This window comes from Haliotis rufescens, unplaced genomic scaffold (genome assembly GCF_023055435.1).
Source record: "Haliotis rufescens isolate VD_foot unplaced genomic scaffold, xgHalRufe1.0.p SCAF_17, whole genome shotgun sequence".
NCBI classification, from domain to species: domain Eukaryota; kingdom Metazoa; phylum Mollusca; class Gastropoda; order Lepetellida; family Haliotidae; genus Haliotis; species Haliotis rufescens.
The window spans coordinates 21,432,148-21,460,051 of NW_025963857.1; the positions used below are offsets into that span (position 1 = coordinate 21,432,148).

Here is a 27,904-nt window from a genome sequence, read left to right on the forward strand (position 1 = left end):
CACCATGCCTGCTTGGTATTTCATGCAAAGAAGAATGTAATGATATGCATGTGTAGTGGTGAGGTGAAATGGGGTTTAACGTCGCGTCCAAGATTATTGCACTTATATAGCGACGTGCATGCACGTTCGTATGTGTGTGTGGCTGCTTGTACTAGTCCGGACTGATGCCGATTTATAGTGCTAGCACACTGAGATACCATGCCGCAGTTTAACATGAATAGTGAGTGACTGAGTTTGATTTTTCACCGCTTTTAGCAATATTCCAGCAATATAACGGCGGGTTTAACATGGATACCCTACTCAGACACAGTATACTGACTCCGAGCCAACCAGTCCTTGTTTTAGCCGTTTAATGTTTAATACCGAGCGCCAGACAGGGTAACAAAAAATACCATCTTTTGGTATGAGGCGCCCTGGGATGGAACTCTGGACCTTCCACTCTCCAGGCAGACACTCTACCACTAGACCACAGAGGTGGTCTGCTGAGTAGTGGAATCGATGAGTGACAATCTTGGTTACAACCAAGATGACATTTAGGAGTGAGTGAGTGAGTTGGGTTTAACGCCACTTTTAACAGTATTCCAGTTTTATCACGGTGTGTCAGCTTAATATGGGAGGAAAGCCCGAAGTGATGCAGGCCTCAGACGTTTACCACTTCGGTGAAACCCACCAGCACAGGTATGGTGCTGACAAACCTAGAAACATAATTGGGGCGAACCAGGATTTGAACCTACAATCATAGGTTTCTGCAGCGAATCCAAGTGCCTTAGACGACTGGGCTACCCGTGCCTCCTGACATTTAGCTTCATGTTGAGGGAGCAGGTTTTGATTTGAGATGAGCATTTGTTTTTAATGTTTAGGAGCTCAATTATTTTTTCACAATATAAAACAGGTACTCAATTATTATTTTTTTAAATAAATAAAATTAACAAAATGTTCTCTTCTGACACTTGTCTGCAAGAAAAGGCACATTATTTATTATATATGTAATTTGTTGTCAGTAAAACATGGGCTTGATTATTTTTTTAGAAAAAAAAATGGCATCCCCAATGAAAATTGAATTCCCCCCTTATAGAAGAATGTGTCCTGTTTCTGTTTGAGGATGTAGATGCCTGCCTTTTGGAGTTTAGCTGGAACTTACGGTACAGTCTCTGTAATGACCTTACATGTGAATTAATCATCACACAATGTCATATTTCGTAGTCAAAGAGGAAGTTCTTATTCTTATGGTTTGGATTAACGAATGTACATCCACATTGTCATGTTCAAGTGAAATTAAATGAACACATGCATACAAGGAATTGAATTAGTGGTTCATGCTAATATCTCTATTAATATTTGTTTCAGGTTTTCTAATTCCGTTCCACGTGGACCACACCAATATAAAGCACTCGCGCAAACCCCATAAAAACCCATACAAACTGCACTTGAAAATTGGATTTGATCATAAATTACAAACTTCATCAAAATGTTACTAGGCTGGAAACAGTCGTTAATACATATCAACTACATCCCCATCAAATAAGCATCTCGTGTTTGCTTCATTTTAAGCTACCATCAAACATGGGTGTATACTTTGTTTTGTCTGTGTAGTAGTCGCTCACACATACGCACATCACCAACAATACTGTATCCATGGTTATGATGAGAAGGGAAATGAAAAAGTGTGAGTGAATTCTGCTAAAAAAAAACAAGAGGAGACAAGCATGAGGACCTGGCCAGCAATTCTGCTCCAAAATCCCCAACGAAGACAACCCGTGAAGATTCCGAGGTAGAATAGGTCTTCAGCAACCCATGCTTGCTGTAAAAGGTGACTATGCTTGTTGTAAAAGGCGACTAACGGGTGGTCAGTCTTGCTGAATTAGTTGATGCATGTCATCGATCTCAATTGGGTGGATCGATGCTCATGATATCAATCACAGGATTGTCTGGTCCAGACTGGATTATTTACAGACCGCCGTCATATAGCTGGAATATTGCCGAGTGCGGCGTTAAACAACAAACCAACCAACCAACCCAACGGAGACATCATGAGAACTGGAGAGAAGTTCTGTTCTATAATACCAAAGGGATAAGCACATGGTCCAGCAAGAGACCCATTTTAGCACAAGTGTCATCCCTGATGAGAACCTCTACCTCTGTCTACTAGGTCATTATACAACAGCATCCATATTGTTGGAATTCTGTAATTTGACATCAAGGCACTACTGCATCAATCACAGTACACATATTACATTGACCAGAATATTTGGTGTTAAAGACCAGGGTCACCATCGATTTATTTGAACAACATAAAACATTATCTCCATGTACACGTTTATTAGTTATTACCATGTACACCATCATATTCCACTGACACAGACAGTTATGTACAAGTTATATCCATGGGTGGGGATTCCACAAATTACACTGACAATCAAGCACTGGGCTGTTTATTGTCTCTTTAAAATCTAAATCACAGCAAATATGATTCAGTATGTGTTTCTTAGACCAAAGGGCTTAAATGTGATGTGCTCTCAGGAATGCTTGAATCTGATTGGCTCCCTCTAACCAAGCTTGAAGCTGATTGGATGTTCCTACTCCAATCTGCCAGACATGTGCATGAATCTCATGTTTGATGTTTCCTGAACATCAGAATATGTCCAACGCAATCTCCCTGGCGCTATCACCTGTTTTTGGGGGGAGTCAAGCAGTTACCGTCAGGATATTTCTCCTTGAAATTTTTGACAACATCCGGATCCTTCAGCCTCACACCTTCCACCTGGTTGCCAAGGGTGATCCTACAAACAAGCAATGTGACAGGTGGATTACAACATCCCAGGACATTTAAAATTAAGCATTAAGAAGTTAGTGATTCAAGTTAATTCAGCTTCGAACAGTTTTTCAGCCATATTAGCTTGACACCTTTACAATAATGGCAAACTTCAAACCATCTTAACTACAATTCTAGGCTTTAGATAATTTGCATTACTTTATCCTTGTACATGTTATACATCATTAAACAAAAACATTATTTTTTCTCAAGAAATTTAGCTTTGACTTTTATAAACAAATCTGACTTGAGGTTTGAATATGCAGGAGTAGGACCTACCAGTTGGGTTGTACGTTGTGGGGTCGGCCAAACAGCTCACACTTCCTAGTACCGGGAGACAGCCTCTCTATGATGCCATAGATTTCATCAGGTTTGTGACTGGTGGCTCGAACCTACACAAACAGACAACTCTCTCATATATAACACATCCTAGTACTGGGGGACAGCCTGTCTATGAGGCCATAGATTTCGTCAGGTTTGTGACTGGTGGCTCGAACCTACACAAACAAACAACTCTCTCATATCTAATACATCCTAGTACCGGGGTCAGCCTGTCTGAGATTCCAAAGGAACATATGATGGACTCTTGTAATGCAAAATGTGGTTAAATTGTATCTACATTCATGTATGTTATCTGAAAATCGACATCAGAAAAAGTTTGTCATGGTCATGTGAACTTGGACCTCGTGGTAGTCGGTGTACGATTTGTCTACTGATTCAAGTAGGCTGAAATCCATCATTTTGTCATATTTAACAACCAGTAACATAGGACTCCACAGTATTAATGGTATACATGTATTCTGCAATACGCTTTTCAAATGATATGTATTGCAATATTTTTTATGTATGTTTGTTTGTTTGTTGTTTAATGCCGTACTCAGCAATATTCCAGCTATATGACGACAGTCTGTAAATAATCAAGTCTGGACATAATCCAGTGATTGATATCATGAGCATCAATCCACGCAAGTGTGATACGATGACATGCATCAACCAAGTCAGCAAACCTGACCACCCAATCATGTTAGTCACCTTCTGTGTACTGGCATATTGGGTAAAAAATATATTACAAGTTTCGTTATTCTTATTATCATTTAGCCTAAACTCTGCACAGAAATTAATTCACAAACAATGTTTCCCTTCAAAATGTATTGACAAAATGGTGGAAATGCGGAGGGGTGTTTCTATGACGATGTTATCTCCCCTGTATCCATGACTACAACATGGCAACGACTGACCATGATCACTTTGAAATATTTACTTCAACATGTAAAAAAAAGGATCTGCGTGTACAATTAGTGTCAAACATTTTAGTTCCAATATATCGCAATACAGATACCAGTATTGTAATCAATTTTAATTGCAATTGTGTTGCCAATACACAACCTTACAGTAACAGTTTTGTCATGATCACACAACGTTCCCAGCTTAACACCCATAGATTTGACTGACCATCATACTTGATCAGTGCACTCACCTCCGCCACGATGACATCGCAGTCAAGGCCCTTGTTGACACCTTTAGGATTTCCTTTCACTCCAACCTGAAGTAAAAAGAGACAGGTCCGTGAGTGTTCGTTGCTTGTGGCCCTAGTCAGCAATATTCCAGCCATACAGTGGTGGCCAGTAAATACTGGAGTTACGATCAGGCAAACCCTTGTATCATAGCCATTGGGGCTGGATAAGGATCAGCCGAGTGATCAAGCCTGACCACCTGCTTAGTCAACTTAAGGTGAGGTGAAATGGGGTTTAACGTCGCGTCCAAGATTATTGCACTTATATAGCGACGTGCATGCACGTGTATGTATGTGTGTGGCTGCTTGTACTAGTACGGACTGATGCCGATTTATAGTGCTAGCTCACTGAGATACCATGCCTCAGTTTAACATGAATACCCCACTCAGACACAGTATACTGACTCCGAGCCGACCAGTCCTTGTTTTAGCCCCTTAATGCCGAGCGCCAGACAGGGTAACAACAAGTACCATCTTTTAACGTCTTTTGGTATGATGGGGTCGGGGATCCAACCCCGGACCTTCAGCTCTCCGGGCGGACGCTCTACCACTAGACCACGGAGGCGGTCTTAGTCAACTTAAGCTGCAGTGACCATATCTATGTGCTGCTCCCTACAGACAATATTACTATGGACTTGTCACTACACAGAGCTAATGGCGGCCCCATCGTGTTTTCCTGATAGATCCCCCAGCCAAATCTGCATCAGACTTTAAATATGCTTCAGCAAGGTGAATGTGTCATGATCAAATGAAAAATGAAATGATTCAACGTGTCCTTCAAATACAAGTACTTACAGTGTAGATCGTGCAACCATATAAGTTGGAATCCAGACCAGTAAAGATAATTTAGCGGCCATTGCACACAGCTTGTAACTCTGTGTAGCGGAATGTCAAAATCAAAATCCTTTACAGGGAGCAGCACAGAGATACGGTTACCACACCGAAGTCCATCTTCCCTAGGCAAGAGAGTTAACGGACTTTAAAAGTCCAGTTTCCGCCCTTGCCGAACTTGGCTGGAATTTGTGGGCTCGATTGTAGCGCTACCAGTGGTTATTACGAGTTATGTCCCTTCTAAGTTTTTCCACAAGACCAATCACATTCCATCACTTGCATTTGTTTCAAACAAAACGGTGATGCCACGTCATGACGATCTGGTGTAAAATCAAGATCTATGTTTGATAAAAAGGGTCTTACATCACGAAGTGCATCAAATCATGCGAGCACCTTCATTCAAACCATTAAAAGGTTTGGAAAATATCTGTTGACAACGAGTTGGCGGTGCACATGCTTTGCAAATCCTGCAATCGACATAAATCTGCCCAACAGTTTACAAACCGGATTTCTATTTCGTTGTGCGATTTTGATTGGATTATGCATGGGATCTAACTCCATAATACCAGCCTAGTTTGGCAAGGGTGGAAACTGGACTTTTATAGTCAGTTAACTCTCTTGCCTCGGGAAGATGACCTAAGTCAAGTTCAACAACAAGTTATGGAATACGTGAGGCCACTTCCTGGAATCCCCACTGGGCATGTTCACCTGATTCCCATGGAGTTGCACTCCACAAGTATGGGTGCTGATGTATCTCCTCATGGAGGGTCTGTAAGTATAAAACTGCTCATTATTCTATAGCTTGCACGCACCAGACAGTGTTCCTTGCCGTGGTTGAGCCAGTGACCAGTGCGGCCAGTACGGATGATCCGCTGCAGCTGATTGGTCTTTACCCAGATCACCTCGTCACACCGCTTGTAGCTGCAACACCACACAGAATCAGAATAAGCATCAACATCACACACAGCATCAGCATCAGCATCAACATCACACACAACATCAGCATCAGCATCAACATCACACACAGCATCAGCATCAACATCACACACAGCATCAGCATCAGCATCAACACCACACAGAGCATCAGCATCAACATCACACACAGCATCAGAATAAGCATCAACATCACACACAGCATCAGCATCAGCATCAACATCACACACAGCATCAGCATCAACACCACACACAGCATCAGCATCAGCGTCAACATCACACACAGCATCAGAATAAGCATCAACATCACACACAGCATCAGCATCAGTATCAGCATCAGCATCAACATCACACACAGCATCAGTATCAGCATCAACATCACACACAGCATCAGCATCAGCATCAACACCACACACAGCATCAGCATCAGCATCAACACCACACACAGCATCAGCATCAGCATCAACATCACACACAGCATCAGAACAAGCATCAACATCACACACAACATCAGCATCAGCATCAGCATCAACATCACACACAACATCAGCATCAGCATCAACATCACACACAGCATCAGCATCAACATCACACACAGCATCAGCATCAGCATCAACACCACACACAGCATCAGCATCAGCATCAACATCACACACAACATCAGCATCAGCATCAACATCACACACAGCATCAGCATCAACACCACACACAGCATCAGCATCAGCATCAACATCACACACAACATCAGCATCAGCATCAACATCACACACAGCATCAGCATCAGCATCAACATCACACAGCATCAGCATCAACACCACACACAGCATCAGCATCAACATCACACACAGTATCAGCATCAGCATCAACATCACACACAGCATCAGCATCAGCATCAGCATCAACATCACACACAGCATCAGCATCTATGAATTATTTATTACACAGAAGTGATGTGTATTGGCTTGAAGTTCGTACTGCAATATATTGCAATAATGATTCATGTATTGCAATCCGTACCTCAATATACATGTACTATATTCTTTCACCTTTAATTTGTTATAAACCCAACTAAAAATGGACCCACACATCAGACTTCCCCCGCACTTCGTAGTCGCCTGCCATTTTGTTGCATGTTGCTATGACCACAACGCATTACAGGGTTAGAAACAAACAGTTTTTGTCCACTAGTCCTTATAATGATAACATATAGCAAAACCCTTAAAATGGGCCAATTTCTACTAGTCCTTGGGATACCTTTACTATTGGGCAGTTTGGTAAGGACTACAGGACTAGTGCCAATTTCTAACGCTGCATGATTATATACAGGAAGCTGGTCGCAAAAATGTTTATTTTTGGATCACAGGACTCTTAATTTCCTTCAATTTGTCAGTTGTCACTTATGTAAACTTTGCCAACAAGACGAAAATATGCATAGTTTTGAAAAATGCAATATACAACATATTGTGATGTATATTCATTAGTATTTCAAACCATGGTATATCGGTATACCAGTAATACCATGCACCACTATTACACAATACATTTCACTCTTATTTATTTTTTTAATACTGATTTTATAGAGTTGGATTTTCATAATTTAAATTCTTTTTTATCCCATTAAAAACAACTATTCCACCGTCACGATGCAGGAGAAGGTCAGCTGCTGTTAGTCATAGTGTACACCTCACACCAAGGTTGGTGTAATTTGCTGGGATAACCTTCCCCCGCCACATGTCTACAGGGACAGCTCTGCCTATGAGAGGAAGCCACACATGTTTTTAACTTTACTGATTCGTCTTGAGATTTTGGGTAGCCTACCAGGACACCAACCATCCCCTTCCTCACTGACAATGTCAACTCATCAGAAGTTTTACATGACCTCCAAACAAACGTGCCTCAGACAAACTCACCCCCACAAATCCAGACACTCTCTCCCCAGCTCCATGGCTCTATAAAAAAAGACAGAGGCCATTGATCAGAGTTTCTGCAAACACTGTCCAAAATAATAAATCAACAATGAAAAACACACAAAGAGAACATACAATTAATAGCTCAAGTAAATTTCAAACAATCATATCTACATTGTTCATTATAAAAACACTTTGTTTTCTTTGTAATCAGGACATGTTGAAATGAAAATTGAGTGTGAGTGTTCGTTGACATCAACCGCAACATCATCGACTGCAGCCTACCTGCCAGTGACCCACAGGAAGATGAAGCCCTCATCTTGCAGGCCGGGGATGTCAAGTCGCCTCATCTCGTCATCGCTCATTGTTCCGTACGGAAGCTCCATGTGAATGTCCCACGGGGGGTCGGCCATCACAACGGCACACTTGCCCAGCGTCGTCATGTCAAAGATTCTCAAGTCACACTGAATCCACTGTGAAGCAAGGCAGAGGGTGATCAGAACCAAAGCCTCCATTATTATAATCAATTTGTTGATAAGCGATTCCTTCTCTCTTATCTCTACTTTGTTTCAAATGATGAACTAATAGAAGAATCAAATATGTCCACAATGTTTTGACTAGTTCTACTTTTTGGAAAAGGTTGGTTGGTTGGTTTGTTGCTTTACGCCGCACTCAGGAATATTCCAGCTATATGACGGCAGTCTGTAAATAATCGAGTCTGGACCAGACAATCCAGTGATTGACGTCATGCGCATCGATCCACGCAATTGCGATACAATGACATGCATCAACCAAGTCAGCGAGCCTGACCACCCGATCCCATTAGTCGCCTTTTACGACAAGCATAGTCACCTTTTACAGCAAGCATGGGTTGCTGAAAACCTATTCTACCCCGGATCTTCACAGGTCTTTTGGAAAAGGGTACCAGTAGACTTTATGATGGATATATAATATATAACATGGAGGCAGTGAGAATACAGTACCACATTTCTCATCAAGACGATCTCTGCCATAGGTCACGTGTCTCAAAGTCAAGCAACCAGTTTTTGTAAGAATGCGTCAGAAAAATGACCCAGGTCAGTGTAAACTTAAGAAATAGAAAATACAGTGTCCAAATTATTCTTTTAATACTGAAAACAGAAAATCTGTTTTCACACAGTATTACTGCAGATGTCGTTGGCGATTGTCCTCCAGCCCAACACTTCTTGTTTTACTGACCTGTGGTGGGTACATGTAGACGTCACTCCCAGGGCCAGACTTGGACATGGCCGCCTCCTTCTTCATGAGCGCCATCTCGTTCTGGTTGTCCGGGTAGTCGATCTCGTAGTGGACATACTACAAACAAGATCATATGATACCATTGTGCATTGTGAGACTCAACAGAGAGCTGCTTTCATCAATACAAAGAGAAGTGTCCTTAATGACAACATACCCTGCAGGTGTAATAACAACATACCTTGCAGGTAGCCTTAACAACAACATACCTTGCAGGTAGCCTTAACGACAACATACCTCTTGCACGTATCCTTAATGACAACATACCTTGCAGGTATCCTTAACGACAACATACCTTGCAGGTATCCTAAACGACAACATACCTTGCAGGTGTCCTCAATGACAACATACCTTGCAGGTATCCTTAACGACAACATACCTTGCAGGTATCCTAAACGACAACATACCTTGCAGGTGTCCTTAACGACAACATACCTTGCAGGTATCCTTAACGACAACATACCTTGCAGGTATCCTTAACGACAACATACCTTGCAGGTGTCCTCAATGACAACATACCTTGCAGGTGTCCTTAACGACAACATACCTTGCAGGTATCCTTAACAACAACATACCTTGCAGGTATCCTTAACAACAACATACCTTGCAGGTATCCTAAACGACAACATACCTTGCAGGTGTCCTCAATGACAACATACCTTGCAGGTATCCTAAACGACAACATACCTTGCAGGTGTCCTCAATGACAACATACCTTGCAGGTATCCTAAACGACAACATACCTTGCAGGTGTCCTTAATGACAACATACCTTGCAGGTATCCTTAACGACAACATACCTTGCAGGTATCCTTAACGACAACATACCTTGCAGGTGTCCATATGGAAGCAGGTGTTGAGGAAGGAACAGTCTCCCAGAGATTCTACAACACAAACAACGTCAATCATTAGCACATTCCTACATACTGAAGCTTTCATTACAACTTCTAAATGTCTGACATTGGCCACTCAGTCAGTTCACTGTGATGTCTTTCTGTGTTCTGGATCTACAATGTGTCACATTCAGTCAGTCGACACAGAGTGACACTGTTTCGCTATTACTTAATACACAATTTAAAAGATCCCCAGTATTTAATCAATCTAAGTGTATATGAGGACAGGCGAACTGGGGTCTAGTGTCACATTCAAGATTATGTGTGTAAGCTATTTAATATCGAACCATTGGACCAATCAAATCATAAATGAAGACTTCCTTCATTTACCGCTACTTATATTAGTTTGTGTAAATATCCTTATCATGTTCGCTGACTGAGTCATACTGAGACCTGATCTAAAAGAGACAACCTGCCATCTCTAACAAGGAACAAGATAAGAATCCACTCAACGAAAACACACAGGGAAATATGATTGCCTGAACTCCTTGAATGATAAGAAAGAAATAACAATATCAGGAAACAAACATCATTAACATGATTAAGGTGTGAGTAGGGCTCACAGTTCTGTATTCAACACTACCATGTAATCCTTTAAAACCAGGCAAAACTAAATGGGTCATCACGTTTTCAACTTAATAACCAAATTAAGTCTTTATCATCTGTAGAATATTATGTAACAAATATCAAGGTAATAGACAAACAAGGGCAAAAGTGAGCGTGGCTCACTAATACCCCCAACCCGCCTAGTGTGTCAGTAGTTTCAAATTAAATAATGGATAGGGTTAGGGTTTGAAAAATACATTAAAAAAAAGAAAATTAATAAAAACAATTTTTTTTTCTTTTGACTGCACCCCTCCATATGACACAGATTATATGTACTACGGTTGAGATGAATCCACTGAATAGTTTAAGAGAAATCACGTGGACAAAGTTTTCGGACGGACGGACAGACGGACAGACAGACGGACGGATGGAACCTTGGTATAACTATATACCCACGACCTAAAAGGTGATAATTAAGCTATTTATGTTTACATAAATCGCATGAGTCACCATTAAGTGTAATAGCAGAAGTAGAGAAACTGAAACTGAGAGTCAAATATGCCAGATATGTCACTGTAATAATATTGAATATAAAATCCATTTTCTGTTTTATTGTACTGCGTATAGACAGTTCAGAAAAAAGCTTACAACAAGTTATACAAATATGCCAAAGATTATGAAAAATAACAAATTGTTGAACAGTAATGATAAAAGTACATGTACCCTCATAAATTGTGCCAAATATGTAAAGGAAGTTCCTTATAACAGAAATATGGAACTTCTCATATACAATAGTCTGTACTGTTAATATTATACAATTGTCTCTGTCATACACACATTGGCCGACAAAACACTGAATAAAACATCTGCGGTATAACCATGTTTTACTGTATCTCACTGAGCATGCTGTTTGATCCTATAAAGTGGATATTTTCGTGAATGGCCATTTCCATGTGTGAAAATATCAACCTTTTCAGGTCACAAGACATTTGACAAGAAAGCAAAAAATGAACTGTTCATTATGAATTTTCTAAACAATCTTCATGAACTATCAAAACCACAGAGTGAGTGAGTGAGTATGGTTTTAGGCCGCTTTTAGCAATATTCCAGCAATATCATGTCAGGGGACACCTGAAATGGGCTTCACACATTGTACCCATGTCAGGAATCGAACCCGGGTCCTCGGCGTGACAAGCGATCGCTTTAACCACTAGGCTACCGGACCGCCCCTCAAAACCACAGAGGTAGACTGGTAGTGAACATGTTACACTGTACCCCATACAATTTAAATATCCACTTATTTTTCAGAGAAATGTAGTTTTTCGCTAAATAACAACAAAACCATACTGACGCATTTTATTGTCTATAAGAAAGATAGTATTGATTATCTGTTCACAATTCCTACATTCCGATTAAATCTTTCAACAACACCAGATATTTACGCTGAACCTATGTCTCTATCTGTATGTCCTTGTGATTTTCAATCAGGCCTTATACCTTTACCGACCAATATAAAATCCAGAACTTTGCAACAACAAACATGACTTTTGATCATTTCTGTTTTGGACAACCTTTTTTTACAATTAGGTCAAATGACAAAATTCAAGATTTTATCACCGTTGTCCACAAGAAATGGTGAATAATATGTACAAAACCGATCCAAGCAATTGTGATAAGATGACATGCATGAACCAAGTGAGTGAGTCTGACCCCACTGATCCCGTTAGTCGCCTCTTAAATATAGATTTGTTTGGTAATCTATTATGATGACTGTCTTCTGGGTTTTCCTGCCACTAAATCTGTCATACTTCACACAGGACCAGTTCTTGAAGATCATTTTCTATAAATTGTTTCATAAAGATTAAAACATTGATTTAACATGATAAATAAGATTGGAACATGACAGTTTGGTTATCCAGTGAGAGTGTTTGTTTTTGTTTTTTGTTTGTTGTTTAACGACGCACTCAGCAATATTCCAGCTATATGACAGGGGTCTGTAAATAATCAGGTCTGGACCAGACAATCCAGTGACTGATATCGAGAGCATCAATCCATGCCATTGGGATACGATGACATGCATCGCCCATGTCTGCAAGCCTGACCACCCAATCCCGTTAGTCACCTCTTGTGACAAGCATAGGTTGCTGAAGACCTATTCTAACCCAGATAATGAGTTAACAGGGTTTAACTCCAATTAGAACAGAAGTTCAGTTATATCTTGTCGTGGAAGGAAAGCCCAAAATGATGCAAATCCTAGATGCTTACCCCACAGGTGAAAGCACAAGCATGGACATAGTGCTGACAAACCAACAATCATAATCTGGGTGAATCTGGGATTCAAACCCACAGCCAGCAGATTCTAGAATGGCTAAGGGAGGTAACTCTGCACAACAAATTGTGCACCTTCACTGGCAAGAGATGACTCTACAGCTGTAGAGACGTCCCCCTCTGTTGCTAGGCTACTTACCGTCAGTGTGTTTGTGTATGATCTTGCGAAAGTGCAGCTTCTTGCAAGGTGTTGGGTTCTGGCCGACCTTGACACACTCCTCCCTTGTTCCATACTGACAGAACTCCTGCAGCTGGACCCCTGTAATTTGTCACATCAGTACACTTTAAACATCATCACAATACCAATAATAACAATAATAATAACGTATTTAAACTCCGCTGAGTCACGTTCCCAGCAGCATCATATTTTTCATATGTCTGCATGCTACTGGTAATTCCTGCAGAGATGAGAAAAAGTTTATTTTAGGGCTTGAAAGGTCTTTGTTCTTTCAACGTGACATTTGGGTACAGGTGGGGAAGTTATAAAGGTACTAGCCAACCTACATATTAAAGTTAAAAGCACCTGCACTGAAACATTACATTGAAAGAATAAAGAGGTTGACATCCATAAGTCAACACTGTCTCCCTTGATACTACAGCTTCTATAATGCCACTAAAGCTTCTATAATGCCACTACAGCTTGATGCCACTTCAGTTTCTACAGCTTCTATAATCCCACTAAGCTTCTATAATGTCACTTCAGTTTCCACAGCTTCTATTATCCCACTACAGCTTCTATAATGCCACTACAGCTTCTATAATGCCACTACAGCTTCTATAATGCCACTACAGCTTCTATAATGCCACTACAGTTTCCAAATGCACTAGAGCTTCTATAATGCCACTACAGCTTCTATAATGCCACTACCGCTTCTATAATGCCACTACAGCTTCTATAATCTCACTACAGCTTCTATAATGCCACTATGGCTTCTATAATGCCACTACAGCTTCTATAATGCCACTACAGCTTCTATAATGCCACTACGGCTTCTATAATGCCACTACAGCTTCTACAGCTTCTATAATGCCACTACGGCTTCTATAATCCCACTACAGCTTCTATAATGCCACTACAGCTTCTATAACGCAACTACAGCTTCTATAATGCCACAATGGCTTCTATAATGCCACTACAGCTTCTATAATGCCACTACAGCTTCTATAATGCCACTACGGCTTCTATAATCCCACTACAGCTTCTATAATCCCACTACAGCTTCTATAATCCCACTACAGCTTCTATAATGCCACTACAGCTTCTATAATCCCACTACAGCTTCTATAATGCCACTACAGCTTCTATAATGCCACTACAGCTTCTATAATCCCACTTCAGCTTCTATAATGCCACTACAGCTTCTATAATGCCACTACAGCTTCTATAATGCCACTTCAGTTTCCACAGCTTCTATAATCCCACTACAGCTTCTATGCCACTACAGCTTCTATAATCCCACTTCAGCTTCTATAATGCCACTACAGCTTCTATAATCCCACTACAACTTCTATAATCCCACTACAGCTTCTATAGTGCCACTACAACTTCTATAATCCCACTACAGCTTCTATAATCCCACTACAGCTTCTATAATCCCACTTCAGCTTCTATAATGCCACTACAGCTTCTATAATCCCACTACAACTTCTATAATCCCACTACAGCTTCTATAGTGCCACTACAACTTCTATAATCCCACTACAGCTTCTATAATCCCACTACAGCTTCTATAATCCCACTACAGCTTCTATAATCCCACTACAGCTTCTATAATCCCACTACAGCTTCTATAATCCCACTTCAGCTTCTATAATCCAGCTTAAAGACAGTGCTGCAGAGGAAGTCATGTTTTGTTTCATTTCATAGTTTACCGATTTGTTTCAAAATATTACATCTAAATTGAGATCAGCAGACATCATGAACATGCTTCAATGTATAATTTTGCTACAAGTTTTTACATTACAAAAGTGCTAACTACAATCTTAGCCACTATTCCTGTCACCAGTACCACTATCCAGCATGCAAGTGACCCACTGTAGATACCCAGACCCATCAATCCATGCAACCATTACCTCCACGAGACCGGAACTTGTCCACCATATACTGTTCCTGTGACAAAAATGAAGATTCTCAATGTACAGTTCATACACAACTTCTACACGAAGAGTGAGTGAGTGAGTGGGTTTAATGCTGTTTTGAACAGTATTTCAGTCATATCGATGTAAGCATGGTGTGGGCAGAAAGCCCAATGTGATACATGTCTTAGAGATGTTTACCACTTTGGCAAAAGCCATGAGCATCGGCATGGCAACCAAGAAACACAAATAGGGTGAACTGGCACTATTTCACTGAGCTAATCACATTACTATTTAATTCACTTCCATTTCAGAGTGGCTCTTTAACTATCATCAACATGACCAATATTTAAGGCTGAAAAGAATAATAGTCTTGGTTCTCAGACACCGCCCGTCTCATCATAAAGTCTGCTGCACATTTCGTTTTTATTCCATTTTCAAAACAAAACAAAAAATCCTATTAAACAATGCAATCCAAAATAGCATAATTACTTCCCTTTACATGGGCACCTCGTTTTATGGTCATGGCGGCAATAGGAGTTTGTATGCTTAATTGCTTGTTTATGTAGAGAGGCCCGTTCCCAGGTTGATGATACACAACTGTTTATTTGGTTACATGCTTGGTTGAACAAGCAACAACAAAAAAACACCTCCTGCCCACCCACACTATATTTTCAAAAGTCATTGCCTGAGAACCAATTCTTTTATTTTTGAAACCTAATTTATTTCTGCTAATGACCCAACAAACTAGTTGTTTTCTGATAAGGCAGCAATTATTCACTACTGATATAACATATTGTATTGTTTGTTGTTAAACGCCACAATCAGCAATAGTCCTGCTATATGATGACGGTCTGTAAATAATCAAGTCTGGACCAGACAACCCATTGAATGACATCATGAGCATCGATCCACGCAATTGAGATACGCTGACATGCATCAACCAAGTCAGCGAGTCTGACCACCTGATCCCGTTAGTCGCCTCTTAGGACAAGCTTAGTCGCCTTTCACAGCAAGCATGGGTTGCTGAAGACCTATTCCATAACAGGTTGATTGGAGAGTAAACATGTTCAAACAAGCTTCTAACAATTGTAAATGTTTTTAAAAAAGTACATCTTTGAAATGAATATTCAAACTACAAGAACTGTTCCAGTGTGCCTGTACCTTGGCCGTGGGTTTGCTGAGCAGCTGGAGGATCTCCTCATTCACTTTCTTCTCCTCTCTCTCCTTGGCCGACTGCATGGACAACAGGCTCTACAACATCAACAACTGCAACTTTACACCCGGACATGGTTACCATGGTGACAGCAGGAAAAGAAGGAGGGACGGGATGTTGTTTAATGCTGCAGCATATTCCAGCAGTATCATGGCAGTCAACATGGTCAGTGATAATGATGTCAGTGACAGGTCACCCAGAGGCTGATAGCATGACCAACATCCCAACGTCACACAACCATCAGAGACAGAGAGAATGACTTCTCAATCTCCAATTCCATGGGCTCTTACGACAAGAATGATTGAGTACTAAGGATTTATTTTCACCAGGAATCCCCCAATTCTTTACTGACGTACATTAGTATTCCAGCTTTATGACATCGGCCTGTAAATCAAGTTTGGACTAGACAATCCAGTGATTGATATTGTGAATAATGATCAGAGCTCCAGATAAGCTTTTGGTGTTGTGGGTATTTTACCCATGCATTTTAAAATCATTGGGTATCAGTAATTCTATCTGGGTATTCAAATTTCTGTTACCCACTAGTTTTTACACATGTTGGTATTTAAGTTAAATTTTTAAAAACACTATTCATCTAGTCCCTGCAATCTGGTGTCGTGTGGGTTCGAGAGCTTTATAGGACTCAAAAGTACCACAATACTTCCACAAGAAAGTGTGAAGGCAATTGATCATGAAGTAACTGTCATCGTGGAGTTTGGCAAGGTTGACGGAATGCCCGTATATAATTTCAAAATAAGTTGCTGATTTGCTTATCGAATACGCAGGGTTACTTCACATGATACGCACAAGTTTTATTTTTGTAGCGTATCTGTAATGTTCGTTGCGTATTTGATACGCTTGGAAATTTTTTTATTGCGTATTTCTGCATTTCTGATGCGTATTTTACACCATCAGCGTATGATGACAAGCAGTCAACCAGGTCACCGAAGCTGACCTGCCGATTTCATTTGGTCCCCTTTTACAAACAGCAGAGGTTGCTGGCACCTGCAATCCCTACAGCATACATTTATGTACTAAAATAAAAAATATTCTGACATGTTCACAGCAGAGGCGGAGAGAATCTAACCCTTTCTTAAAGCACCCATTGGACCCTGGTGATTGACAAGTGTGCACATGTCCCAGCAAATATTCCAAATTCAGGGTTCACTCCAGGAATTTTCCGACATGGGCCCTTTATATGAAAATTTTAAATATTCCCGAGGTACACCCACACTTGCCCATAGAGCACAATGCTGAAATACCCCATTGTCTTTGAAAGTTTGGCCTTCATTTAAATTTAGGGGCTAAAAGCACAAGGCCCCACCCTAGAATTATCCCTGCATATTCTGGCATGTCATAGCTCACCAGGTTCTGTTACAAAAACAGATGTGGGGCTCTAAAGGTGTTGATTTCAGCTATATGACGGCGGTCTTTAAATAATCGAGTCTGGACCAGACAATCCAGTGATTAGTATCATGAGCATCGATCCACACAATTGGGATTGATGACATGAATCAACCAAGTCAGCGAGCCTGACCACCTGATCCCGTTAGTCCCCTTTTACGACAAGCATAGTCACCTTTTACGGCAAGCATGGGTTGCTGAAGACCTATTCTACCCCGGAATCTTCACGGGTCCTGAAGGTGTTGAAGGAAATACATATCAAACACACAAGTGTACACTACACTATGATACACAATACCCCGAAACATACCCCAACTGTGGGGTTCTAAAGAGATACATATATTTGTAAATCTGCTCAAATTGGAGGGGTTTGTACATCACCGGGGTATATCAGATATGGATAATCTGTTTGTATAACAATAAGCCAAACTTTGTCACATCAATGAAATTGTGTTGCTTGTACAGGTTTTGATATAGAATTGATATATATGCATAAATAGATGAACATGGACATTTTCATGGGATCATCATTGTTTAAATCAGCCAATCTTTGGATGGAAGTACTGTTACCTCGATACTGTCATCAGGAGCATCGGCAGGGCACTGCTGCTTTGACTGAGGTTCAACTGTGTCATCCTCACTGAAGACATATATACACCAAAATTAAAGGGCATGTGTACATGAAACTGAACTCTTTACATTAGAGAGAGACTGGTCTGGCAGTCCTAGCAAGTTTGATTCCATAACTCAAAATTAGTTACGCATTATCATTAAAGGGGTACAGTGAGAAGATCTAGGTTACCCTTATGACTTTGAATACACCATCAAGACTTGAAGCCTTAGACTTCCCCCTTTAAACACATTTATCAGACAGGGAAAAAACAGGGGCAGGAAAGAAGGATGATTGTTTTATCAACACATGCCAAAAGACTGATAACTTGATAACATAGTCGGGGCACACTGTTCAGAATTAAATTATCTCACCTGATATGCCTGAACATGCTGAAGGGTAATAAAACAAGGGCAGATTTTTTGAGTGAGTGTTGTTTACTTTCCTTAACTGATACATCGTTCAGCCAAAACAGGAGGACTTGGCTCAAATGTATATATTAGTTTGATCAAATCCTACCTGGCATCTCAAGCTGCTATTGTTACCAGTAAATCAATCAAGAAGGTATCGCTGTTCTCAAAGTTAATCAAACCAAAACACATCTTTCACGTATTTATTTTCCTTCCTGTCTAATGTGTTGATCTGGTGAAGTGTCAAACAGCTTGGTCATGAACAGGGTCATGGTCATTGCTTGTTGTTTGTTGTTTAACGCCGCACTCAGCAATATTCCAGCTATATGATGGCGGTCTGTAAATAATCGAGTCTGGACCAGACAATCCAGTGATTGACATCATGAGCATCGATCCACACAATTGGGATATGATGACATGCATCAACCAAGTCAGCGAGCCTTACCACCTGATCCCGTTAGTCGCCTCTTACGACAAGCATAGTCACCTTTTACAGCAAGCATGGGTTGCTGAAGACCAATTCTACCCCAGATCTCCATGGGTCTCATGGTCATTAAACAATCTGAGTTCGGAGTGTTTTTGTCGACATGAGGAAACATTTAAAAGCATGATACAATTTACACTCTTTGTTACAAATAAAGTTCAGAATTGTTTCATTTGATAACACGATCAAAGCTATCATTGTTAATTTATAATGTAAAATTTAAAATGCTTGTAACAACGTCGGAGACAGCTTCAAATTCATTTACTCTGATAAATCTTATTGTGACAGTCTTATCATTCATCGTTACAACTATCTTACCTGTCTCTCTTCCTTTTCTTCTTGCCATCCTGACCCTCGGTAAATGCTGACAACTGAACAGGAAGTAGTACAACATCAATGTCTTCTCAAAATGTTTAACAATAAAATATTTCAATTCCTTGTAGATGAATGAAGATAGTCAAGCATTTGGCTAAAAAAAATAATAGTCTTGGTTCTCAGGCACCGCAAACATCATCATAAAATCCGCTTCACGTTTCATTTTTATTTCCATTATATAATATAATAAAAAATCATTAAATATTCTGCGTCTGAAACACACAACCCTGGCAGTGAAATGCTTAAAATATTTACAATACTTGAAAAAGGACTTTAAAAAAATTGATCACATACAAGCTTGGACAACCAAAAAAAACAAAAACAGCCCACCCACCCGCACTTTATTTTCAAAAGCCACTTCCTGTGAACCAGTTCTTTTATTTTTTAAGCCTTATCTAAACTCTGTCTTATGAGACTGTCAGTCCTCATGTACTGGTATATAAAGTTCCTAATAAATCCTTGTTGTTGAACAAAACATCAACGGTAATCTATAAAATAGATTTTTCAAACAAAGTCAGCTTGTCTTTTTCACATGTTTAGTGAGTGAGTGAGTGAGTGAGTATGGTTTTATGCCTCTTTTAGCAATATTCCAGCAATATCACGGCGGGGGACACCAGAAATGGGCTTCACACATTGTGCCCATGTGGGGAATCGAACCCGGGTCCTTGGCGTGACGAACTAACGCTATAACCACTAGGCTACCCGACCGCCCCTTTTAACATTATAAACATCAGGGTTTTCCACAGTCTATTTTTAGTGCAAGGAAGTAAGATTTGGCTTTGCTTCGAGGATAAACATCAGTTTGTAAAGACTTTGTCTCAAACCACAGTGAAATATTCAAAAAAGGGGGAAATTTGTGACTGAACTTTGTGTGAATGACATGTAGATCTAAGGAAGCTAATTTAGTGATGACGTCATTGAATTTGTCAGCCATGAATGTACTGCACTGAACATGATGTTGAAAGAAATAAAACTAGGAAATTTTCATATGTTTGTTTAAACTTGGAACTGACAAAGATTGATGGGGACTGGTAATTTTAAGAGACGTCATTCCACTGGGACTGGCAGTTTCAAAAGCCATCAGGAACATGGAAGTGTGTTAATGTTTCACCACAATTGTAGTTGCCAATACTGGGCCCTGATCCACAAACATTCATCGAGCTACGACATATGTAAGCTTATGATCCTTGTTGTTGTTGTTGTTGGTTTGTTGTTTAACGCCGCACTCAGCAATATTCCAGCTATATGACGGCAGTCTGTAAATAATCCAGTCTGGACCAGACAATCCAATGATTGATATCATGAGCATTGATCCACACAATTGGGGTCGATGACATGCATCAACCAAATCAGCGAGCCTGACCACCCGATCCTGTTAGTCGCCTTTTACGACAAGCATAGTCACCTTTTACGGCAAGCATGGGTTGCTGAAGACCTATTCTACCCCGGAATCTTCACGGGTCTGAGGATCATGGAGCTAAGATAGGTCAAATGGCTGTGGACACTCTGTGGATCATGGAGTTAAGATAGGTCAAATGGCTGTGGACACTCTGTGGATCATGGAGTTAAGATAGGTCAAATGGCTGTGGACACTCTGTGGATCATGGAGCTAAGATAGGTCAAATGGCTGTGGACTCTCTGTGGATCATGGAGTTAAGATAGGTCAAATGGCTGTGGACACTCTGTGGATCATGGAGCTAAGATAGGTCAAATGGCTGTGGACTCTCTGTGGATCATGGAGTTAAGATAGGTCAAATGGCTGCGGACTCTCTGAGGATCATGGAGTTAAGATAGGTCAAATGGCTGTGGACACTCTGTGGATCATGGAGCTAAGATAGGTCAAATGGCTGTGGACTCTCTGTGGATCATGGAGTTAAGATAGGTCAAATGGCTGTGGACACTCTGTGGATCATGGAGTTAAGATAGGTCAAATGGCTGTGGACACTCTGTGGATCATGGAGCTAAGATAGGTCAAATGGCTGTGGACACTCTGTGGATCATGGAGCTAAGATAGGTCAAATGGCTGTGGACACTCTGTGGATCATGGAGTTAAGATAGGTCAAATGGCTGTGGACACTCTGTGGATCATGGAGCTAAGATAGGTCAAATGGCTGTGGACACTCTGTGGATCATGGAGTTAAGATAGGTCAAATGGCTGTGGACACTCTGTGGATCATGGAGTTAAGATAGGTCAAATGGCTGTGGACACTCTGTGGATCATGGAGCTAAGATAGGTCAAATGGCTGTGGACACTCTGTGGATCATGGAGCTAAGATAGGTCAAATGGCTGTGGACACTCTGTGGATCATGGAGTTAAGATAGGTCAAATGGCTGTGGACACTCTGTGGATCATGGAGTTAAGATAGGTCAAATGGCTGTGGACACTCTGTGGATCATGGAGCTAAGATAGGTCAAATGGCTGTGGACCCTCTGTGGATCATGGAGCTAAGATAGGTCAAATGGCTGTGGACACTCTGAGGATCATGGAGCTAAGATAGGTCAAATGGCTGTGGACACTCTGTAGATCATGGAGCTAAGATAGGTCAAATGGCTGTGGACACTCTGTGGATCATGGAGTTAAGATAGGTCAAATGGCTGTGGACACTCTGTGGATCATGGAGTTAAGATAGGTCAAATGGCTGTGGACACTCTGTGGATCATGGAGCTAAGATAGGTCAAATGGCTGTGGACACTCTGTGGATCATGGAGCTAAGATAGGTCAAATGGCTGTGGACACTCTGTGGATCATGGAGCTAAGATAGGTCAAATGGCTGTGGACACTCTGTGGATCATGGAGCTAAGATAGGTCAAATGGCTGTGGACACTCTGTGGATCATGGAGCTAAGATAGGTCAAATGGCTGTGGACACTCTGTGGATCATGGAGCTAAGATAGGTCAAATGGCTGTGGACACTCTGTGGATCATGGAGTTAAGATAGGTCAAATGGCTGTGGACACTCTGTGGATCATGGAGTTAAGATAGGTCAAATGGCTGTGGACACTCTGAGGATCATGGAGCTAAGATAGGTCAAATGGCTGTGGACACTCTGAGGATCATGGAGCTAAGATAGGTCAAATGGCTGTGGACACTCTGTGGATCATGGAGCTAAGATAGGTCAAATGGCTGTGGACACTCTGTGGATCATGGAGTTAAGATAGGTCAAATGGCTGTGGACACTCTGAGGATCATGGAGCTAAGATAGGTCAAATTGCTGTGGACACTCTGAGGATCATGGAGCTAAGATAGGTCAAATGGCTGTGGACACTCTGTGGATCATGGAGTTAAGATAGGTCAAATTGCTGTGGACACTCTGTGGATCATGGAGCTAAGATAGGTCAAATGGCTGCGGACACTCTGTGGATCATGGAGCTAAGATAGGTCAAATGGCTGTGGACACTCTGTGGATCATGGAGCTAAGATAGGTCAAATGGCTGTGGACACTCTGTGGATCATGGAGTTAAGATAGGTCAAATTGCTGTGGACACTCTGTGGATCATGGAGTTAAGATAGGTCAAATGGCTGTGGACACTCTGTGGATCATGGAGCTAAGATAGGTCAAATTGCTGTGGACACTCTGTGGATCATGGAGTTAAGATAGGTCAAATGGCTGTGGACACTCTGTGGATCATGGAGTTAAGATAGGTCAAATGGCTGCGGACACTCTGTGGATCATGGAGCTAAGATAGGTCAAATGGCTGTGGACACTCTGTGGATCATGGAGCTAAGATAGGTCAAATGGCTGTGGACACTCTGTGGATCATGGAGTTAAGATAGGTCAAATTGCTGTGGACTCTCTGTGGATCATGGAGTTAAGATAGGTCAAATGGCTGTGGACACTCTGTGGATCATGGAGTTAAGATAGGTCAAATGGCTGTGGACACTCTGTGGATCATGGAGCTAAGATAGGTCAAATGGCTGTGGACACTCTGTGGATCATGGAGCTAAGATAGGTCAAATGGCTGTGGACACTCTGTGGATCATGGAGTTAAGATAGGTCAAATGGCTGTGGACACTCTGTGGATCATGGAGCTAAGATAGGTCAAATGGCTGTGGACACTCTGTGGATCATGGAGCTAAGATAGGTCAAATGGCTGTGGACACTCTGTGGATCATGGAGTTAAGATAGGTCAAATGGCTGTGGACACTCTGTGGATCATGGAGCTAAGATAGGTCAAATGGCTGTGGACGCTCTGTGGATCATGGAGTTAAGATAGGTCAAATGGCTGTGGACACTCTGTGGATCATGGAGCTAAGATAGGTCAAATGGCTGTGGACACTCTGTGGATCATGGAGTTAAGATAGGTCAAATGGCTGTGGACACTCTGTGGATCATGGAGTTAAGATAGGTCAAATGGCTGTGGACACTCTGTGGATCATGGAGTTAAGATAGGTCAAATGGCTGTGGACACTCTGTGGATCATGGAGTTAAGATAGGTCAAATGGCTGTGGACACTCTGTGGATCATGGAGCTAAGATAGGTCAAATGGCTGTGGACACTCTGTGGATGAGGACCCTGATCATCGCAAGCAAAGGTCACACAATGTAATACAACAACCTCAAGTACGCAACACACTGAAGTAAACACTAGTTCTTGTTCATCAGGACTAGTAAACATAGTAACGGGTTTCAGCTACTAGCCGGGACTAATAAAACCCTAAATAAAAGTAAGATGGATGAATACACAAACAGCATGCAGAATTTGCAACCGACCTTTGCCAGATCCAGCGAGTTGACAACAAGGTTTTTATCTTTAGTGGAAATTCTGAAGAGAAAGCAAGGTTGATATGAAAATTATGTGCAATTGCTATGTACATGATGTAACAAATTCATTAAATGAATTTTCTAAAAAAATCTGTAGTTTAACCTCATACAGTGAAAACTTTGATTATGTTCATGTTTGTGATAACATTGATCAGGCCAACTGTGATTGGAATGATATGGAAGTCTCAAAACAAACACATCCCAGTTTTCAACATCTCATGTATTTGTTCAAACCATTTATTTTGGAAATCCATATTGGAACCAACATGACGGATAACTATGGTTACCATACAAACTACAAAACTACCAATGTCATCATAATTATTATTATTTACAAGAATAGTAACATAAGATATGACCAAGGATCATAATCAAATGAGTTTTGGACATATGATCAGCAGAGTGAGTGAGTGAGTGAGTGAGTATGTTGGGCTTAACACCACTTTAAACAGTATTCCAGTAATATCACAGTGTGTCAGCTTAATGTGGGAGGAAAGCCCGAAGTGATACAGGTCTTAGACGTTTACCACTTCGGTGAAACCCATGAGCACGGGTATGGTGCTGCCAAACCTAGAAACATAATCGGGGCAAACCGTGATTCGCCTTAGACGACTTGGCCACCCGTGCCCCCTATGATCAGCAGACCCTGGCCTGACAACTCTAGAGACAGTGTCATTTTTTGTTTTAACAGAGGGACTATGAGCCATGTTAGCAGCTGGGCTTAATAGATCAAATGAACTTTTTTCTAAACTCAAGCTTTGAACTACTGTACTGGCTAAAGTCTCAGACTGAAACTATCTTCTCCCACTCACTTGATCATCTGTTGAGCTGCAAATTTTTGTAACAGTTCTTCGATGCTTGACAGCTGCGTCTCCCTCCCCAGCATCTTTGTTGTAAGTTCTGTTATCATCCGGGAGTCAGAAGGGATCTCCAGGTTGAAGTCACACAAGACCAGAAGCAGGTTCCTCTCCACATCAGGGTCCACGGAGTCGGACTTCTTGGACGCTGCTGCTGCCGTTGATTGTGAGGACGGCGACGGACTGACACTCCTGGTTGTTGCCGGAGACTGAGAGGTACTAGAAGCCACACTCACTTGGGACGAGGCTGACGAAGACTCTAGAATCATTCATTATGACAATTTGTTATGGGTTCCTGCATGTCAAGTTCATAGGGTAAAATCTGGTTATTTCGTCCATAGGTAGTTTGTTTTCAAGCAACCATTCAGGCTTCCATGAGCTTAAAAGCATAAATTTAGCCTAGGTAGTAAATATAGTAAAGTGAAGTTTGTTGAGAGTATAATTAAATACATGTACTAGGGGTAGTTACCTGCAGCTCACTGAATCATTTATAGCAGTAGGATGATTCAGTGATGATCATCATATTTGTTAAATAACCACATGGAAAAACACTGACTCTGGACCCAAACATCTCTGTTTACATGGAACTTTCATCACCAGCTTGCCCTTTTTTCTGTATAAAAGTCCTTAACCTCAAAATATTTAAATGTACTGTATCACGACTTTGTGCCTAACTATGCTAACAATCCCAGTAGCATCCATGCTTTATCACATAACCAGCGGGTCTGTGCACAAAAAAATCAGTCTTTTTTTCCAATGTTACAAAATAATCTGCATGTATGTGGCATGAATAATGATGAGTTAAAGGTATGAAAGACGAAGTCTGATTGGTTCATCTATATGGTTCATGCTGATCTAAATTATGCTACCTGAACCCTTCACCATGGTCAAACAGGCGAGGGTTAGTAGAAATTGATTTAACAACTTTACAGATAACTTGGCCTTTGGACTTTCTTAAGATTACAGTCAGTCGCTAATCAAATCACCCAGTAAATATGGTAAATGAAAAGTGGTATACCTGTAGCTGTTGTCACGGTACTAGATGGTGAGGCACTTGTCGATGCAGGTGCTTTCAATTCAGCAACCAAGCCTTCTCGCTCTCTCTTCCTTTGCAGAAGCTTCGCTCGGAGGCTGTTATGTCGGCTTTTCACAGCCTGGATATCATCCCAAGTATCTGACATGATCAAATTCTCTAATGTCTGCTGATATGAACAAAGATTTTACACCGTAATATTAACACGTAGAGATGTTCATGTTATTGTCTCCAAAAAATCCGCCATTTCCAAATGAGAAGTTATTTCCTTACCAGTGATTTCAATCACAAATATCCATATCGTGAATGATCAAAAATATGTTTTCTAAGCTTTGCAGGAGAGCTCTTAATTATAATTCTCAGATCACCAAGTAGGGGAAACTGTGCATGAATGATGTATAAAATAGAAACAATGATTCTCATAAATGATTACTCCCATTTTTGACTGGGATCATGTCTACTAATATCTTAAAACGCAATGTCAGTTGCGCGCACCATTAGTGGAACCAGTTTACACTGTGTGTATGGGAGATAACTGTTGTTGACAAAAAGAAACCACCTGTGATAAATGAAGTGTCGTAAAATCTTTCGGTATTTATTGTTGGGTAGCATAAATACCAAATTTCTTTAAACGTCCCATCCACAACCGTACAAATACTTTAAACTTCAGATATTTTAGACTTTTTGATTGAATATATACAAAGGCAGACTCTCTGCATTTTGAGGGGATAATGTGCCTCATGCAGCATTATGCCAGTTCACTGTGTACAAGGTGGAGGTGGGGTAGCCAAGTAGTTAAAGCGTTCGCTCGTCACGCCGAGTACCAAGTTTCGATTCCCGACATGGGTACAATGTGTGAAGCCCATTTCTGGTTTCCCCTGCCATGATATTGCTGAAATATTGCTAACAGCGGCGTAAACCCAAACTCGATCACTGTGAACAAGGTTGGCTAGTGACAAAATTATCATATATATACTGACTCGGAGCCGACCAGACCTTGTTTTAGCCTCTTAATGCCGAGAGCCTGACGCGGCCAGGGATCGAACCACCGACCTTCCGCTCTCCGGGCAGACGCTCTACCACAACCACGGAGGTCGAACTCATGGAAGTAAACATGGGTACTTACTGCTCCATGGCTGAGAGTGAATGAGTGACTTTGGTTCTACGCCGCTTTTAGCAATATTCCAGCAATATCTAAACAACAAGGCCTATGAAAGCGAACCTCTAAACAACAAGGCCCATGAAAGTGAACCTCTAAACAACAAGGCCCATGAAAGCGAACCTCTAAACAACAAGGCCCATAAAAGTGAACCTCTAAACAACAAGGCCCATGAAAGCGAACCTCTAAACAACAAGGCCCATAAAAGCGACGATGCTGAGATGTAGCGAGGGTGATCCACGGTCTGAACAGTTCACATCCAGAAAGAAAATGTATTTTTTGGTTTTCATTTTTCAACCATCTTTGCATGTTACAGAAATTCGATATGTAGGAATTATGTTATGTAGGAAATTATTATATGAAACCTCTCCTGGTGTATTTTTATTTTTGACCCTGCTGTGATCATGAAGTATTCTTCTGTGGCGAACTCTGGTTGTTTATGTTGCGATGTTCTTGTTTACTCTTCCATTGCACCTTTAAAT

At 41.0% G+C, this 27,904-nt stretch overlaps 1 protein-coding gene across 2 annotated transcripts; it reads right to left on the reverse strand.

Annotated features, from left to right (window-relative positions):
- Positions 1 to 2,302: 2,302 nt before the first annotated feature.
- Positions 2,303 to 26,535, reverse strand: LOC124133956 (N6-adenosine-methyltransferase subunit METTL3-like). 2 transcript variants are annotated; one of them, XM_048397701.1, is made up of 16 exons: positions 26,249 to 26,534; positions 25,186 to 25,489; positions 24,323 to 24,374; positions 19,556 to 19,608; positions 18,304 to 18,373; positions 16,278 to 16,367; positions 15,111 to 15,147; positions 13,177 to 13,296; positions 10,099 to 10,154; positions 9,215 to 9,331; positions 8,282 to 8,469; positions 8,000 to 8,038; positions 5,969 to 6,077; positions 4,290 to 4,355; positions 3,092 to 3,204; positions 2,303 to 2,780 (listed from the first exon to the last, which is right to left on the reverse strand). In XM_048397701.1, exons 1-16 carry the CDS (start codon positions 26,409 to 26,411, stop codon positions 2,666 to 2,668), a joined length of 1,692 nt encoding a protein of 563 aa, XP_048253658.1. In that variant the 5' UTR covers positions 26,412 to 26,534; the 3' UTR covers positions 2,303 to 2,665. The 2 variants fall into 2 exon arrangements, with proteins under 2 accessions (XP_048253658.1, XP_048253659.1); XM_048397702.1 differs by lacking the exons at positions 2,303 to 2,780; positions 3,092 to 3,204 and adding an exon at positions 3,214 to 3,309 and having other exon boundaries at positions 26,249 to 26,535.
- Positions 26,536 to 27,904: the final 1,369 nt, after the last annotated feature.

What these genes read in the sequence shown, in the direction of transcription:
- LOC124133956 (XM_048397701.1), bottom strand. Translation starts at nt 26,411, where the DNA reads ATGTCAGATACTTGGGATGATATCCAGGCTGTGAAAAGCCGACATAAC. An exon ending in TACCGTGACAACAGCTACAG is followed by an intron (nt 25,490 to 26,248) that starts GTATACCACTTT and finishes GAATGATTCTAG; the next exon opens with AGTCTTCGTCAGCCTCGTCC. An exon ending in ACGGCAAGGAACACTGTCTG is followed by an intron (nt 4,356 to 5,968) that starts GTGCGTGCAAGC and finishes TTTTTACTTCAG; the next exon opens with GTTGGAGTGAAAGGAAATCC.